This window comes from Lethenteron reissneri, chromosome 18, assembly GCF_015708825.2.
Source record: "Lethenteron reissneri isolate LAM-NWPU_2019-01 chromosome 18, ASM1570882v1, whole genome shotgun sequence".
Taxonomy (NCBI): domain Eukaryota; kingdom Metazoa; phylum Chordata; class Hyperoartia; order Petromyzontiformes; family Petromyzontidae; genus Lethenteron; species Lethenteron reissneri.
The window spans coordinates 2,219,459-2,234,911 of NC_083796.1; the positions used below are offsets into that span (position 1 = coordinate 2,219,459).

General features: G+C 49.7%; 1 protein-coding gene across 4 annotated transcripts in view; it reads left to right on the plus strand.

The window, feature by feature from the left end:
- LOC133343688 (coronin-2B-like) overlaps positions 1-11,417 on the plus strand; it is an 80,564-nt gene extending 69,147 nt beyond the window's left edge. For all 4 annotated transcript variants that reach the window (XM_061553425.1, XM_061553423.1, XM_061553426.1 and 1 more), the window contains exons 10-12: positions 459-549; positions 1,143-1,372; positions 4,782-11,417. In XM_061553425.1, the coding sequence (XP_061409409.1) occupies positions 459-549; positions 1,143-1,372; positions 4,782-5,138 (678 nt within the window). In that variant the 3' untranslated portion in view covers positions 5,139-11,417. The remainder of the gene's footprint in view (positions 1-458; positions 550-1,142; positions 1,373-4,781) is intronic.
- Positions 11,418-15,453: the final 4,036 nt, after the last annotated feature.

The following is a 15,453-nucleotide window of genomic DNA, read 5'->3' on the forward strand; positions in this document are numbered from 1 at the left end:
TCTCTCTCTCTCCCCGTGGTCGCGTAGATTCTTCTCCGGCTCCTCTGGTTTTTCCCTCCACATTTAGAATCAACATCACGTGTTTACAGTATTTGGCTGCTATGCATTTCCACGTGATAAGCAACTTCGTTGAGCTATGATTTGTGGCCAGATCGCTTCTAAAAAAGAGCTATATAGCTCAGTGGGCCTTATCCGGTAAAATAAAAAGTAGTTGTAAAAGGGTAAGCAAGCGGGTGAGTGGATGCATGAGTTATTGAACCATTGAGTGGGTGAATGAGCGAGTGAATGAGTGGATTACTGAGTTAATTAATGAGTGAGTGAATGAGCAAGCTAGCAAGGGTCCACCACGACCAGTAACTGCTTGTACCACGAAAATAACTGGGCAACGAACCCCTTACCCACCGTGCGCCCCAGCCAAACGTTCACTGCACAGCTGGTGTCCTTTGTCCCTCCCGCAGTCTGAGGCCTACCAAGAGGACATTTACCCCTTGACTGCTGGGCCTCAGCCAGCTCTGAGTGCCGACGAGTGGCTGAGTGGCATCAACAAAGGTGCGTTCATTGGCTCAACGAGCCAGGGTCTGTTCCCCGATTACAGCTTCTGAGCGGTGGTGTTCATGCGGAGAGAGAGAGAGACCAGTCTGTGAGTCTATTGTCTAGGGACCCCGTCAGAGACCAGTCAGTCAGTCTATTGTCTAGGGACCCCATCAGAGACCAGTCAGTCAGTCTATTGTCTAGGGACCCCATCAGAGACCAGTCAGTCAGTCTATTGTCTAGAGTCCCCATCAGAGACCAGCCAGTCTATTGTCTAGAGACAATAGACTATCAGTCTATTGTCTAGAGGTCCCATCAGAGGCCAGTCAGTCTATTGTCTAGAGACCCCTTCAGAGACCAGTTAGTCTATTGTCTAGGGACCCCATCAGAGACCAGTCAGTCTATTGTCTAGAGCAACGGTTCTTCTCTTTACTGCAGCCTTGCACCCCTTTGATTCTCAATCATAAACAAAATATATAATGTTAATAAATACATAAGGGTTTGATAAAACAAAGTATTTGTACTTCCGTTTTTCGCTACCCCAGGGGGTGTGTGCACCCCAGGTTAAGAATAAGAACCACTGTTCATCACAAATCGGGTCTGTCTCACAGGCCCCAAGCTGGTGTCTCTCAAGGACGGGGCCCTGGAGGCTTCCACCTCAGTGGCGGTGACGCCGGGCAGGGCGGACTTGAGTTCCGCTACCGCCGCAACCGCCGCTACCGCTGCCGGCAAGCCGCGAGAGGTCGCGCCGGCCCAGCGCTCGTTTCCCCGGCACAGGGATCAGGTCGTGGTGAACGGGCATGAGGGCGCCAACGACTCCAATGATAAACTCGACGGCAAGGTGAGTCGTAAAAAAATATTAACAGGAAAGACGCGAGGTCAGCAACAGACAGCGATCTAAAAAGTTGCGATCGATTAGAGTGTAGCACGTGTCCTGAATTGAGCGAGGTTGTTGTACTTAACTAAACAATGTTTTTTATTTTACCAGGTAAGACCCACTGAGCTATGTAGCTCTTTATTTTAAAGCGACTCGGGCCACAAATGATATGTCAACGAAGTGGTTCATCACGTGGACATTTATAGCAGCCAAATACTGTAAATGCATGTTGATTTTAAATGTGTAGGGAAACACCGGAGAAAAATCCACGCAACTCACAGGGAGAAAGACACGCAAACTCCAAATATACAGGCATCAGGGTTGGGATCGAACCCACGACCTCCTGTATACCAAGCGAAGGAATTAACATCTCCGAGCTACCATCAGGGTCAGGTTCAGGTGCCACTCGCCACTGACGCCAGCCCAGGCTGGGGAATCGAACTCGGGGCTGACTGGGGATTTTAATCACGCGAATGGGCCAACCGCAGCAGTGCCAGCGCCGCAGCCTGTCGGCTATACGCACGTTTGCCAATCTATTATTCACCGCCCCGTCACAATGTACGCACGATAGTTTTACGACCGTGGGTGAAATTTATGCTCTTTACAATGAGGGGAGGGGGCGGGGGGGCGAGGGGTTGGGGGGCTGCCACCTGATGGAGCTGTCCGGGGCAGAGGTCGGCAACCGAAGTAACAAGAATAGCAATTGTTTTTGAATTCGGGAAATAAACTAAACTTCGATATTTCCAGAGTTGCAGGTCTGGGGTCCCGTTCACCGCTGAATCTCGGAACATGCGAGCGGCTCAGCTTTAACTTTATTTAGAGAGGTGTAGCAGCGCCGTTGTTTTTAAAGACACTGTACTCACCGCATACAACTGTAGCGAAACGACCGCCACACTCTACGTCAGCTGGGCGCCAAACTGTGCCACACGCCCTCCCGTGAGCTCTTTCACTTCCCGCTCCGATGACGTACGTGAAGAAGAACGAATGACCTACACGTACGTCACGAAGCGGTCCTCAAAGAGCCGCAGGTTGCCCACCCCTGAGTTGAGGTCACCAATCACACCTGCGGTGGGCGTAGGGAGCAATCGCACGCCTTTGTCACTCAGAAATCTCACCGTCAATCTCTTCCGCTCTTTATAAAATCCGCCGCTGGATGGAGGTCTCCCTCTCCACGCTGTGTATTACCCCACTCTGGTCGGCGCAGGTTGGGAGGTTGGGTGAGCGGGGTTCGCAGGGCCAGTTCAGTTATCCGCTTGCCACTGACGTTAGCTGTGGCGAAGAATCGAAATCACCGCCGGGCTCGGAGCGGACGCAGCCTGCCAACCGCTGCACCCACTGGCGGAGCAAGGGGGGGGGGGTGGGTTGGCACGTGCCCCCCCCAATGATCCGATCGAAATCCCTAATTTAGATCAGATCATCGGGGTTTATTTGTAATAAATCGGCATTTTGCGACCCCCACTGCCACTGTGTAGCATATTATTACGTGCCAGGGACTCTATGAGATGATATGACAATAGTCTGAGTCCATAATTGGCAATAAGTAACGGCAAAGGAGTTATAAGAGACTCACAGAATTGTGCGCAGTTGCGTATACAGTACACGACTTCCCTGAAGGCAAACACCTTCAGCGAGCGCGATGCCGATCACACGACGCAGTTCGAATTAGACCCTCGATCGATGACTGCGCCATCGCCGCACACGCGTCGAATAAAAAGCAAGGGACAAGTCCTTACTTACTAACAACTCCTCTATCATTTTTCATTGCTGGAGGGGTTGCCCCCCCTACCTGAAAATCCTGGCTCCGCCATTGGCTGCACCGCCGCTAGCTTTACTCTGAGCACTTTAATAATATCATTCCTCCCGTGTGGTTTGTGCAGATTGGTTTTCTCCACTCGCCAAAAAATATCACTTCAGAAAATAATTGACAAGCGGTCGGTCGGGATGGAGTGGTAGCGTAGGGTGGTCAGCGCACCGTACTCTGAACCAGGGGCGGTTTCTTCATTAGGGCGATTGGGCGACGCACCACCAATGTCATTCAACCACAGAGTCACGCTAGCCGTCACTGTGCCTCTGGATATAGTCCAATCAGCGTCATGCTACGTTCTGTGGAGTACCGCCTCTTTTTGGGCGATTTCCCTCCAGCTGAGAATCGCCCCGAGTGGCCCCATAGACTTACATTCAAAGATGTTTTTTTCGAACGGGGGCGCTGCAATGCATTCTCTATGGCTTCCGGGAGGGCTCGCCCTAACGTGCTTACGTCATCATACGTGCTTACGTCATCATACGTAAGCACGTTTCATCCAACAATATAATTTGTCGCCACCTAGTGGAATCTTTAATAAAAGAAACTTGAGTGGTTTGTTTTAATAGTGAGTATAGAAACAAACAAGATGTATTGTAAGAGTCACTTTATTTTTCATTAATATTAAAGAAGTGAAGTTGCCTTTACATGCTTAAGCTGTTAATTTATCCATTGCATGGGTGGACCTTATCCTTATCAATCATCCAGACATTTGCCCCCCCTGAGAGATTTTGCAGGAGCCGCCACTGCTCTGAACCCGGGAGACCCCAAGTTCGATTCCCGGCGATTATCTAAGCCAGCCCCGCGCCGTCTCCCTGCTCTGCCAGCCAACCCGTATTGACCAGCGTGGCGAAGTATGGTCGCACAAACTCCGTGACTGATACAGCTTGGGGACACCTCCGACCGCTCAGTGGCTTGGCGGAAAAGCTGTAAATGGGGATTGCCATCTCTTGGGGTACAAGACAGCAGGAATTATGTCGTGGGAAGTAGGATATCGTTGCTCGACCAGAAGAGGGTGGGAGTTGCATGAAAACTATTGAGTGGTGTATTCGACGAAACAAAAACAGTTTTTTATTTTACCAGGTAAGGCCCACTGAGCTGTAAAGCTCTTTTTCAGAAGCGACCTGGCCACAAATGATAACTTTTCACGTGGACATTTATAGAAGCCAAATACTAAAGACATTTGGTCATAAAATGTGGAGGGAAAAACCGAAGAAAAATCCACGTGATCACGGGGAGAGAGACATGCAAACTCCAAATAGACAGCACGCGTCGGGGTCAGGATCGAACCCACGACCTCCTGGATACCAGGCAAGGTAGTTAACATCTCTAATTACGGACTCTTAATGTCCCGGGAAGAACATACAGGTTTCTCAGGACAGCAGCTGCCTCGACGTGAGGACAAGGCGGGGCAAAGCCAGCAGACGTGGTAATGCTGGCTGCGAGCGGACCGCCAACGACCGATCCGAGAGTTAAGACGATCGAATCGACGCTTCGTTAACTTTGAGCGGTGGCTAACACGGCGCCTTAACTCTCCCCACCCTCCCTCCCCACACGCCTCCCTCCCGCTAGTACCGGCCGCCTCCGGACGACGATCGGCTGAGGCAGCAGGAGCAGGAGATCCGCAACCTGCGGTCGCAGCTGGCGATCCGTGACGCCCGCATTCGGCAGCTCGAACTCGAGCTCCGGAACCTGCACAACAGCGCGAGCCGTGCCGTCGTCCACCACCACCAGCACCAGCGGTACCAGCAGCAGCACCAGCAGCAAGTGCAGCAGCAGCAGCAAACGCAGCAGCAGGCGCAGTTCCCGTTGGCCACCGTGGGGGCCCAAGTGGCCGCACCTCTCTTCTTGACGCCCGCCGACGCGTCGGCCCGGCGCCCTGTCCTGGCGCGGTTCAACTCGGCGGCGTCGTCGCACTCCTCGGCGTGAGCCGAGAGCACGCCAGCCGGCAACCGGGGCATCGGCGACTGGTAATCGGGGCATCGGCGACCGTCAACCCAGTGACCGGGAATTTTTTTGTGCTCGGATTTAATTGATCCCATCGCCGGAGAATATTTAGTGGGTCGCCGGTTACCGGACAGCACCGACGAAGAATCGAGAAGGAATGGAATAAAGATCGGGAGGTTCTTTCCCTGCAGTGGGAATTTTCGGGCTGACAACAACAACAACAGCAGCAGCAGCAGCAATGGTAGACCGCAGGATGCACGTGCCTGGCAGGCACGGCCGTACCGAGCGGCGTGCCGAATGTGGCGCGCCGGGCAAGCCCTGGTTCTGCTGTCCGGCGAAGGGAGCTCCGGCGGGTGAGGTGGAAGACTGCGTCTCAGGTTTCGATTTTTTTAGTTTTCCCCGCATTGCCTGCTGGGTGAGTCCAGCGTCGCAGCTCGGTGGTCGTCGCAGATACAGGGTCGGGCTGTCTACATCCCCCCCCCCTCCTCCCCCGGCTTCCACCACTCCCCTGATCATCACCGACTTTTGAACTTTGGGGAGGAAAAATCCGTTTTACATCCTTACACGTGCCCCCCCCCCCCCTGCCCCCACGTTGGCTGCTCCGGGCCGACTACGAAGTCCTTGCTGGGTGCCTGGGAAAGCGGCCGAAATTGGGCGGATTGGGAACTGCGCAGCTCTGAGATCATGGAGGGAGGAGGTCTCTTAATCTGCCTCGTCTGCCTCGCCCCCCCCCCCCCCCCCAGTCTCACCCCTCCCCTCGTCACTTTTCACACGCAGCCTCGGTGTAACGCAAACGCGCGCCGTGTTTTGTCCCCCCCCCCCGGCGTGCTCCGGGAGGGTCCCTCCGAGGGTGGCGTTCGACGTCGCCGCTTCGCCGCTCTTCTTGCTTCGTGGGGCCCGCGGGCGGCCGCCCTTCGCCGCCCTTGCCCAGTGCGCCCCGATGTGGTGGTGGTGTCGTGGTGGTGTGGTGGTGGTGGCGTCGTGGTGGTGGTGGCGTCGTGGTGGTGGTGGTGGCGTCGTGGTGGGGAGCAGCAGCGCTACGAACCGGGCGACCCGAGTTCGATTCCCGCTCACGGCCACCAACACCAGTGACGGATTATCTGAACCGGTCCCTGGGCGCCCCCTGCCCCCCCTCCCCCCCTAGATCGACCCGGCCTCAAATGTGTGCCTGGTGCGGTGCGTAGTAAAACATCGCCACTGGGGAGACAAAGGCGGCCGGGCGTGGTGTTGGCCACCCTGCCCCTCCGTATGCCGTGCCGGCCTTTGTAGGTGCTCGCTAAGCAGCACTTGCCCCAACAGTCTGTCAAGGTTATATATATATATATATGGAGGGGTCTTTGTCGTGGTGGTGGTGATGGTAGGAATGTGATGCTGACGGCGGTGGTGGAGATGATGGTGGTGAAGCTGTTGGAGACGATAATGATGATGGTGGTGTCTATTTTTTAGTTTTTATAATTTTTTATTCTCATTTTACCATGTGAGTGCCACTGTGCTATGTAGTCCTTTTTTGTCATAAGCGACATGGCCACAAATAATCGCTCGACAAAAGGGAATCATCACGTAGAAATGTATAGCAGGCAAAACAATCCAAACGAATGATGTTGATTCTAAATGTGGAGGGAAAAAACCCTTGGGACCCGGAGAAAAATACACGCGACCACGGGGAAAGACACGCAAACTCCACATATACAGCAGCAGGCAGTCAGGGACTGGATCGATCCCACGACTGCCTGTATATCAGGCGAGAGAGTTAACATCTCGCCACCACCACGGCACACATGGTGGAGATGATAACGTGATCATAATGCAGGTGGTAGTGGTGTCATAGTGGAATTGATGATTGTGTAGGTGGTGGAGATGATGAAGATGATCATCTAGGTGAAGTTCTGGTGCCCTCGTGGTATAGATGATGATGATCATGGTGTGGGTGATGGTGACAGCGGGGCTAGCTTGCGGTCGCGGTGTGATGGTGAAGGGTGATGGTGATGATGGGTGATGCCCAAGTTAAGTGGCGGTTGTGCCATGGCTCCCGACGCTTGTACAGCCCCAGGTCCGCCAGTCTTTCAGCGCACGCCACGACCGAGGGAGGAGGCAGAGCACGCAGCCAGCCCAGCGGGGCGCCGTGGCAACGCGAGGCTCCTCCTGCTTTTTCCCAGCCGCCCAGGCAGTGAGAGTCGATCACTTGCACAATAGCAGAACGAGGGTTGTGGAGCGACGCACGAGCGGTCCAAATTATAATAACACGAGTGTATGTACCGTTGAAGCCTCTTTCGCCAACAACCGTGAATAACACTGGTCAACACACTTTTTCTGGCACAAGGTATTCCAACGGTTTAAGGTAATTTTGGGGTGCTGATTCCAAATCTGGCATCAGTTTTTGTCTATCACATCAGGTTTTTGATATATCAAATATTGCATTTTCAATAAAAACTGCAGAAGAAAAATATTAAATAAATTTGGATATCTACATAAAATGATATTATAAACACACTATCCTAAAAATACAGCATCATATTTTAACACTAAAGCAGTCACTGACTCGCAACAACTTGCAATCATAAGTGACAGAGTTAATTTCGGGTAAAATCAATGAAAATGGGGTATGCCTATAGCATAAAAATGAGATGTGATAGAGCAAATCTGGAATCAGCACCCTGAAATTAGTCTAAAACAGCTGCAAAAGTCCAGGCCAGAAAAAAATGTTTTTTTTTTGTTGACCAGTGTAATCGGACTGTGACTTCTTTAGTGCCCTGTGAAGACTTACACATTTCCCTTGGGCAGCTACCTCAACGAAAAAGATGATGATGATGATGCTGAGAGAAAACCAGGAACGGGTGATCGCGTTGGTTGAGCGATTTGCCCGAGCTCGCTGTGCTATATCTCCCATTATCTCTCTCCACACGCTCGCTCGCTCTCTCTCTCTCGCTCTCTCCACCTACAGCCACCGCCCCAACCCCCCGGAGGAATGCCGCTAGCCGACCGCTCGTATTGTATCGCCGAGAAATGAAAATATATTATTAACGAGCTCCACGGGAGAGGCAGCGGCATTGGGCCCCGTCTGCTGTAACGCGACGGAGAGCGTCGGCCGGGTAACGGTCGTGACACGACGCCCTCCCGCCCCGTCCGTGTGCCACGTCACCTGAAATTCAGACCGCAATCTCACGAGGGCACAAACGATTAGGGCCACCTCCGTCGCTGCTCCGCGCCGCCGTGTCAACCCATACGGTTTACCCGCTATTCTTGTACAGCGAGACGGAGTGTTAAACAAAACAAAAAAGTGTCGTCTGTTTGTGTTTCTCCCTTGCGATGGGACTTTGTAGGATGAACGTTGAGATTTCTAAGGGCACGGGGTGACCAATAGGGTCTGAATTGGTCTGTAATAATGTAGGGCACTGATAAGGGGTTGACAGGTATGCATCGAGCACTGCCACCACCCCTCCCTTATTACAGAACGGACCGAGAAGAATGTTGTTACAGCAGCAAGGCAAATGTTTTGGTAGTGGGGTTGTAGTTTGAGCTGAGGAGTCGTGCTTACATGGCAAGCACATCTGGCATCCATTCGGTTTCAATATGTTCTCTTTTTTTTAGACCGATTTTATTAATTTTTTTCTCCGTCAATTCCTTTCCTTTATCCATAATAGAGGTTATCTTTTGGGTGAGATCGCGTAAATATATAAATGTGTCGTTAGAACCCGCCACCACCCGACACAGCCAACTAGTAAGGGTTGTCACGTAAACAGAACGTGCCAATTCGTCACGAGTACGGCACTAACCGGTGTGTTGGAGAGCCAAGCCACAACATTTCCAACACACCGGCGTGCTGTACCAGTGACGAATTGGCCACGTTCTGTTGACTGACAACCCTTACGAGTTGGCTGTGTCAGGTTATGGCGGGTTTTAACGACGCATTTATATATTTACGCGATCTAACCCAAAAAACTCTATTATGGATTATATTGGCCGCGAAAGCCTACGACGTGTTACACTCCTTTCCTTAATTTTCAACCGGGGCCGAGGGCCTCTTTGTGAGAATACCAAGGGAGAGGCGGGTCGCCGAGTCACACAGGAGTACACGATTAGCACGGTTGGCTACGTACGGTGCGAAAGAAAGTTCAACGTACACACGTGCGTTGCGCGACGCTGAACGCCCGAGTATTAAGAGTGGCGTAGACGGTGCTCTTCAACTTGTGGATTTAAGGTAGTAAGAAAGAAAGCACGGGTGAAATTATTTTCACACGAAGCAAATGAGGCATTGTGGGAGACACTACATCGGAAACCCATTCCTTTAGAGCCACTTTCTGTGTGTCCAGGTTTGTTGTCCTTTCCCCGCACCTCCGATGAGCATGGTTGCCTACGTACGGCGCGAAAGAAGTTCAACATACGCGCATACATAGGAGGCAGGGGCAAAGATGTGCGTGTGTTGACATCACGCGCGTGCTCACGCTCAAATTCCTATTCCCTTGAGCGATTAGCAATCGTTACGGACTCCGGCAGAGAGACGCGTAAAACCCCCACTCGGGAACTCTCGCAAGCGAGCAGTGTGATCACCTCGTGGCAGACAAAAGCCACCACCATGTCTACTCTCCCTGTGCTCCCACGTTGGGCCATTGCCTCCACAGCACTCGCCCACTACTGTACACACACATTTCTGTGATAAGGCGGCGTTGGTCATGTTTTTAGCGGGTGGGTGGTGGTGGGTGGAGCGGTGTCTTATTTCCGCTGAACTTGAGATTTGCATTCGATTTAAAGCTTTCGTGACTGCAGGGATTCATCTTCTTGGTTCTTTTGGTAAAGTCACGTAGAAGGGAAATAATACAATAATAAAAATAAAACATAATCAAATATTTTTTAATGTTATATTTTTATTATTCAAATAATAATAATAATAAAATATTTTATTATGTTTTATTACGTAGAAGGGAAATAATAAAATAATAAAAATAATAAAAATCTAATATTTAATTGTTTTATTTTTATTATTTTATTATTTCCCTTCTACGTGACTTTACCGAAAGAACCAAGAAGTTGAGTTTTGCTTTACAAAAAATCTGCCTTTTGTTTGCGAGCTGCCTCTGCAAGGTCCCTCGCTCTACTGCCGGACCAGGGATTGTTTTAGTGAGCGTCAGTGCCAGATTAAGCTAGTGCGGGGCCTGTATCATATGTTATGAACGGGCCCTAAATAAAAAAAGCACGTAAATATTAAAACACATAAAATTTTTTACTTGCATAGTAAAGTAATTGAATTTTTTCATTTGCTATACGACAAATCGATAACCTTAAACACCCAGTCGTTCATAAAAGATTAATGTGGTCTAGTACTATAGTAATAGAGCAAGTGCAGAATCACTGAACCGGATTTGATAGCTTGAAAACATTTAGCGTGGGGCCCTTGAAAGTGCGGGGCCTGTAGCTACTATATATGTAGCTACTGTTGCTACTCGGATAATCCGGCAATGGTTAGCGTGCATCACTGTTGCTTTAAAAAAATGTCCCACGAGCTCCACTAAAAATGACCCCGAGTTCACGCCCACCTCAGAATCAGAATCTGATGGGCTATAAAGCTGTTCGTTCACAGATGTCCAGTCGGGTACGGGGCAGAGAGCTACGATAACAAGCGATACAAAAAACACGTTAGGAGTGCAAAGTATAGGAAAGTGAATGAAATCACACGAAAAATAAGAGTAAACAATTTTTTTTTATTTCACCAGGTAAAGCCCACTGAGCTATTAGCTTCTTTTTCAGAAGCGACCTTGCCACAAATGATAGCTCAACGAAGTGGCTCATCACGTGAGCATGTATAGCAGCTAAATAATCTAAACGCATGTTTTTAAACGTGAAGGGAAAAACCGGAGGACCTGGAGAAAAAATCCACGCGACCACTGGGAGAAAGACACGCAAACTCCAAATATACAGCAGGCGTCAGGGTCGGGATGGAACCCCAGACCTCCTGCATACCGGGAGAGGAATATAACATCACCTCCGTTCAGGGCCATACACCGACACGCAGTCTCAATGATTGTTCTCCATTGTGCTTGGGTTCCCACCTTCAGAGGTACCAAAAACCGAGACATATCATGGGAGTAAGGCTTATATCTATGTTCTATGTACCACGAAATGTGGAATACTACTCGTTAACGTTTCGTCTTGAGTGATGTGTCATTATGCAACCGACACTACTTTTAACATCCCGGGAAGACGTATTTATGTTTTTCTGGGACAACTACCTCAACAAGAGGACGACCCTGCATGGATGGGGGGGGGGGGAAACAAAAACGCCAGGACAGGGTAGCAATGCTGCTCGTGCGTCGGTAAGCAAACACCTGTGGTCAGTCTTAAACTCGTCACTTCGGCTGAGGGATGAAAGCAGATTGTAACGGGACATTCGTATCCAGCTCCACGATTTCCGGGCGACACTCTGAACATGCGCGTTCATCACGTGGTGGCTTTTTCAACCTTCGGGCAACACAGAACGTCAAAAACCAATGCACGCGGCAAAACCCCCCAAAAAATAATAATACAATTCCGGAGATGAATCGATCATCTCGACCTTCCTTGGCAACGGCGAAACAGGCCGCGAAGTGCCGGCGGTGCGTCCCGGAGCCATCACGTGTCGTGGTCGAAACGAGCCACAATTCTGTCAGCCCGCAGATCGGACGATCGCCTTCCAAACCAAACGTCGTCTTCCCGAAGATGACAGACGAGGGCCGACGATCCGGGATGGACCCCCCCACCGCCCCGAGCGGGACGCGTGGCCCCGTGTTGCTGGTTCGGAACGGACGCCGCGTAGATTACGAGGGTAATGTTTTATTGTTTGACTGTGCGGTTGGCCACATTTGTTAAGAGTCGGTAGAAGCTGCCCCTCCCACCACCACCACCCCTTGGGGAGCAGGGTCAGCTGGGCTTATATCCGAAGTGCTCGTATCAGAAGTTGCCAGAACACCACTGCCAACCGTATAGTTGTTTGTGCCTAATCTGGTCGCGTGACTGGCAACGTGGTCGAGATGTCTTTGTGGGGTGGCTGGGTAAACTCACAGAGATGCGGGCACCTGGGTTCGAATCTGGATGGGTCTCAGACCCAGACGCCAGTGAGTGCACACAAACCCTGTGACGTTAAACTTCGCTTTTGCACTTTTAATTATGGCCAAAAAAGAAAAAAAAATCCAAGCTTTGAGAATGATTTTTTTTTATTGCAATGCGATGGACATCACATCTCGTTGGCAGAGTAGATTGGTGCGTGGAGGGAGGAGTGCTACTGCCTTACTGAGATGGATCAGAGAGATGTCGGAGGTAACTGTGTCCGGTGTCCCTCTCCGTGGGTCGTTTCGCTAACTCGGAGAGAGAAGAGAGACATCCGACCAACTCCCTGCGCCTCAGCGTCGTGACAACGACGGAGCAATCCGGGTTACAGCTGTGGGAGGAGGAGGATGCAGGGTGGGGTTGGGTGGCAAAAGATTACGGGAAAAATGTCTTCGAATTCCACGAACCAAGTGAAACCACCTGCGCCGTTCAGAGAGCCCAAGTGGATTCTGTTCCCCAGCGGGCCGGAGCCAACGCCCAAAGCGCAGCGTGGATTCTGACCGGCGTTGAATGTTTACAGCGCTGAACGGGTTGTACGATCGCTGCCGGATTTTTTTTTTAAACGACGCTTCTTGTTCTTTGTTGTTCTACGTTCCAAAATGGATAAACGCGACATCCGGATTGGCGCGTCGAAACGCCGGCTTCGCGTTGTTTTTTTTTTACGCGCCCGGGTACCTCCCAACCGTTTTGCGGATACGAAAGTATAAAGATTAATATAATTTGTGAGTCGTGTTCGTTTTGTTGTTGTTGTTGTTGAGAGGTGAGAAATAAGGGGGTTGCTGATTTTAAAAGTTAATTTTAATCACAGAGATCTGTGTTTTCTGTATTTGTCGACAGAGCATTTTATACGCATGCACGCGCAATGAATGCATTGGACATTTACAGCGTATGTATTTGTTGAAATTACCTTATGGTACTTATAAAAAATTATCCATATACATCCAAATAAAATCTGAGCTTCATAACTTGTTTGTTGTTATACGTGATGTGTGTGGTACACCGATAACACTGTGTAACAATTTTTTATTTTGTTTTGTTCCTGGGTAGTAAGTGGTATTTCCTAATTGCTTATGCCTCAAAAGTACAGAAAATGGCTATTATTCCCCACAAACTTTGCTTTTGTGACCAGGACAGTGATATTTTGAAATGTACCTATTTTCCAGAACATTCCAGATAGATTCAGTGCTAAGTAAACTTGGAGTAACTTCTAGAACATTCTAGAACTTTCCAGTAATATAAATAGTAGTATAAATACAGGGGCCTTAAGCCCACTAGTTCAGTTTAGTTCCAGCTGCCTAAGTGCATACATATCTGCATTTTTCTGAGATGGCATCAAGAGGCTGCAAGCATCCGGCAGACGCATTTTGCTTGTCTGCGGCCAATTTATCAAGACAAGAGCGAAAAAGTAGTCTGTGGAAGCATCTGCTAAGATGTGTGAGGCCTATGAGGCATATTTCGGCATGCCTGTCGGCGATCAAGACAAACCCTGGGTAACTCGTTTCACCTGCGAGCAATGCAAAAAAAACTCTGGAAGGTAAGATGGACAATTGTTTTCAATTTTTTTATGTTTTACAATTTTCAATAAATATATTTTTGTAGGATGATACAGAGGGGAAAAGAAAGCAATGAAGTTCGCTATCCTAAGAAATTGGCGAGAACCCACTGACCACTCAAGCAACTGCTACTTCTGCATGGTGGACCCTTCCAAACGTCGGACTGGCAAGAATGCACCTGCTAGCACGTATCCGGACCTTCCTTCAGCCATCGCCCCGGTGCCACACTGCCATGAGCTCCCAGTACCCAATCCTCCAGAGAGAGAGCAGCCGTCTTTAGAAGAGAGAAGCAAGTCAGAGAGCGAGGAAGACGTTGTAGATTCAAATGACAATTTCAGAGGGGGAGCTGAGGAGAGAAACCCATACTACCCCAACCAAAAAGACCTCAACGACTTGATCAGAGATCTTGGTCTCACCAAGTCCAATGCCGAGCTTTTGACGTCTAGGCTCAAGCAGTGGAACTTGTTGGATAAAAGTGTGCAAGTCGCAGATCAGAGGAAGCGTCACCAACCTTTTTGCAGCTTTTTCACCCGTCAAGATGGGCTCCGCTTCTGCCACAATGTGACCAATCTGTTCGAGGCAATCGGAATCGCCTGTAACCAGAATGAGTGGCACCTCTTCATTGTCAGCTCATCCAGGAGCCTCAAAGCCGTGCTGCTCCATAATGTAACAAATACCCGTCTCTTCCCCTGGCTCACTCGGTGCACCTCAAAGAGGATTACAACAGCATCAAGACCTTGCTGGACGCCTTGAAGTATGATGAGTACGGCTGGGAGGTCATCGGAGACTTCAAAATGGTGGCATTCCTGATGGGTCTCCAAGTCGGTTTTACCAAGTTTCCCTGCTATATTTGCCTTTGGGACAGCAGAGACACCAAGGCGAACTACCATAGGTGGGACTGGCCACATCGGACCGAGTTCTCTGTGGGGAGGAACAACGTCAAGTGGGAGCCACTGGTGGACCCCTAGAAGGTGCTGATGCACATCAAATTAGGCCTTATGAAACAATTTGTCAGAGCTGTAGATAAGGAGTCGGCAGCCTTCAAATACCTTCAAGACTTCTTCCCTAAGCTATCTGAGGCAAAGCTCAACGCCGGTGTCTTCGTCGGACCACAGATAAAGAAGATCCTGGAGTGCAATGAATTTCCCAAGAAGCTCACTAGAAAGGAGAAAACGGCTTGGAACAGCTTTATCGCAGTGGTTCATAGCTTCTTGGGCAATCACAAGGTCGAAAACTATGTGGAGCTGGTTGAGACTCTGGTGAAGAACTACGGCACAATGGGCAGTAGGATGTCCCTCAAAGTCCATATCCTTGATGCTCATCTTGATAAATTCAAGGAGAACATGGGAGCGTACTCGGAGGAGCAAGGCAAGCGCTTCCACCAGGATATACTGGACTTTGAATGCCGCTACCAAGGACAGTATAACGAGAACATAATGGGAGACTAAATTTGGGGGCTGATTCGTGAAAGTGATTTACAGTATAATCGTAAATCTCGTAAAACTACGCACTTCTAAATCTTTTGTAGTCATTTTTGCATCACTTTAGTATAAATACATGTTAATTTTGATGCATGTTGTTGTTTTCTGACTTTATGTGAACGAAAATACACAAATTCGCCCGTTTTCTCATTGAAAATAGGTACATTTAAAATATCACTGTCCTCG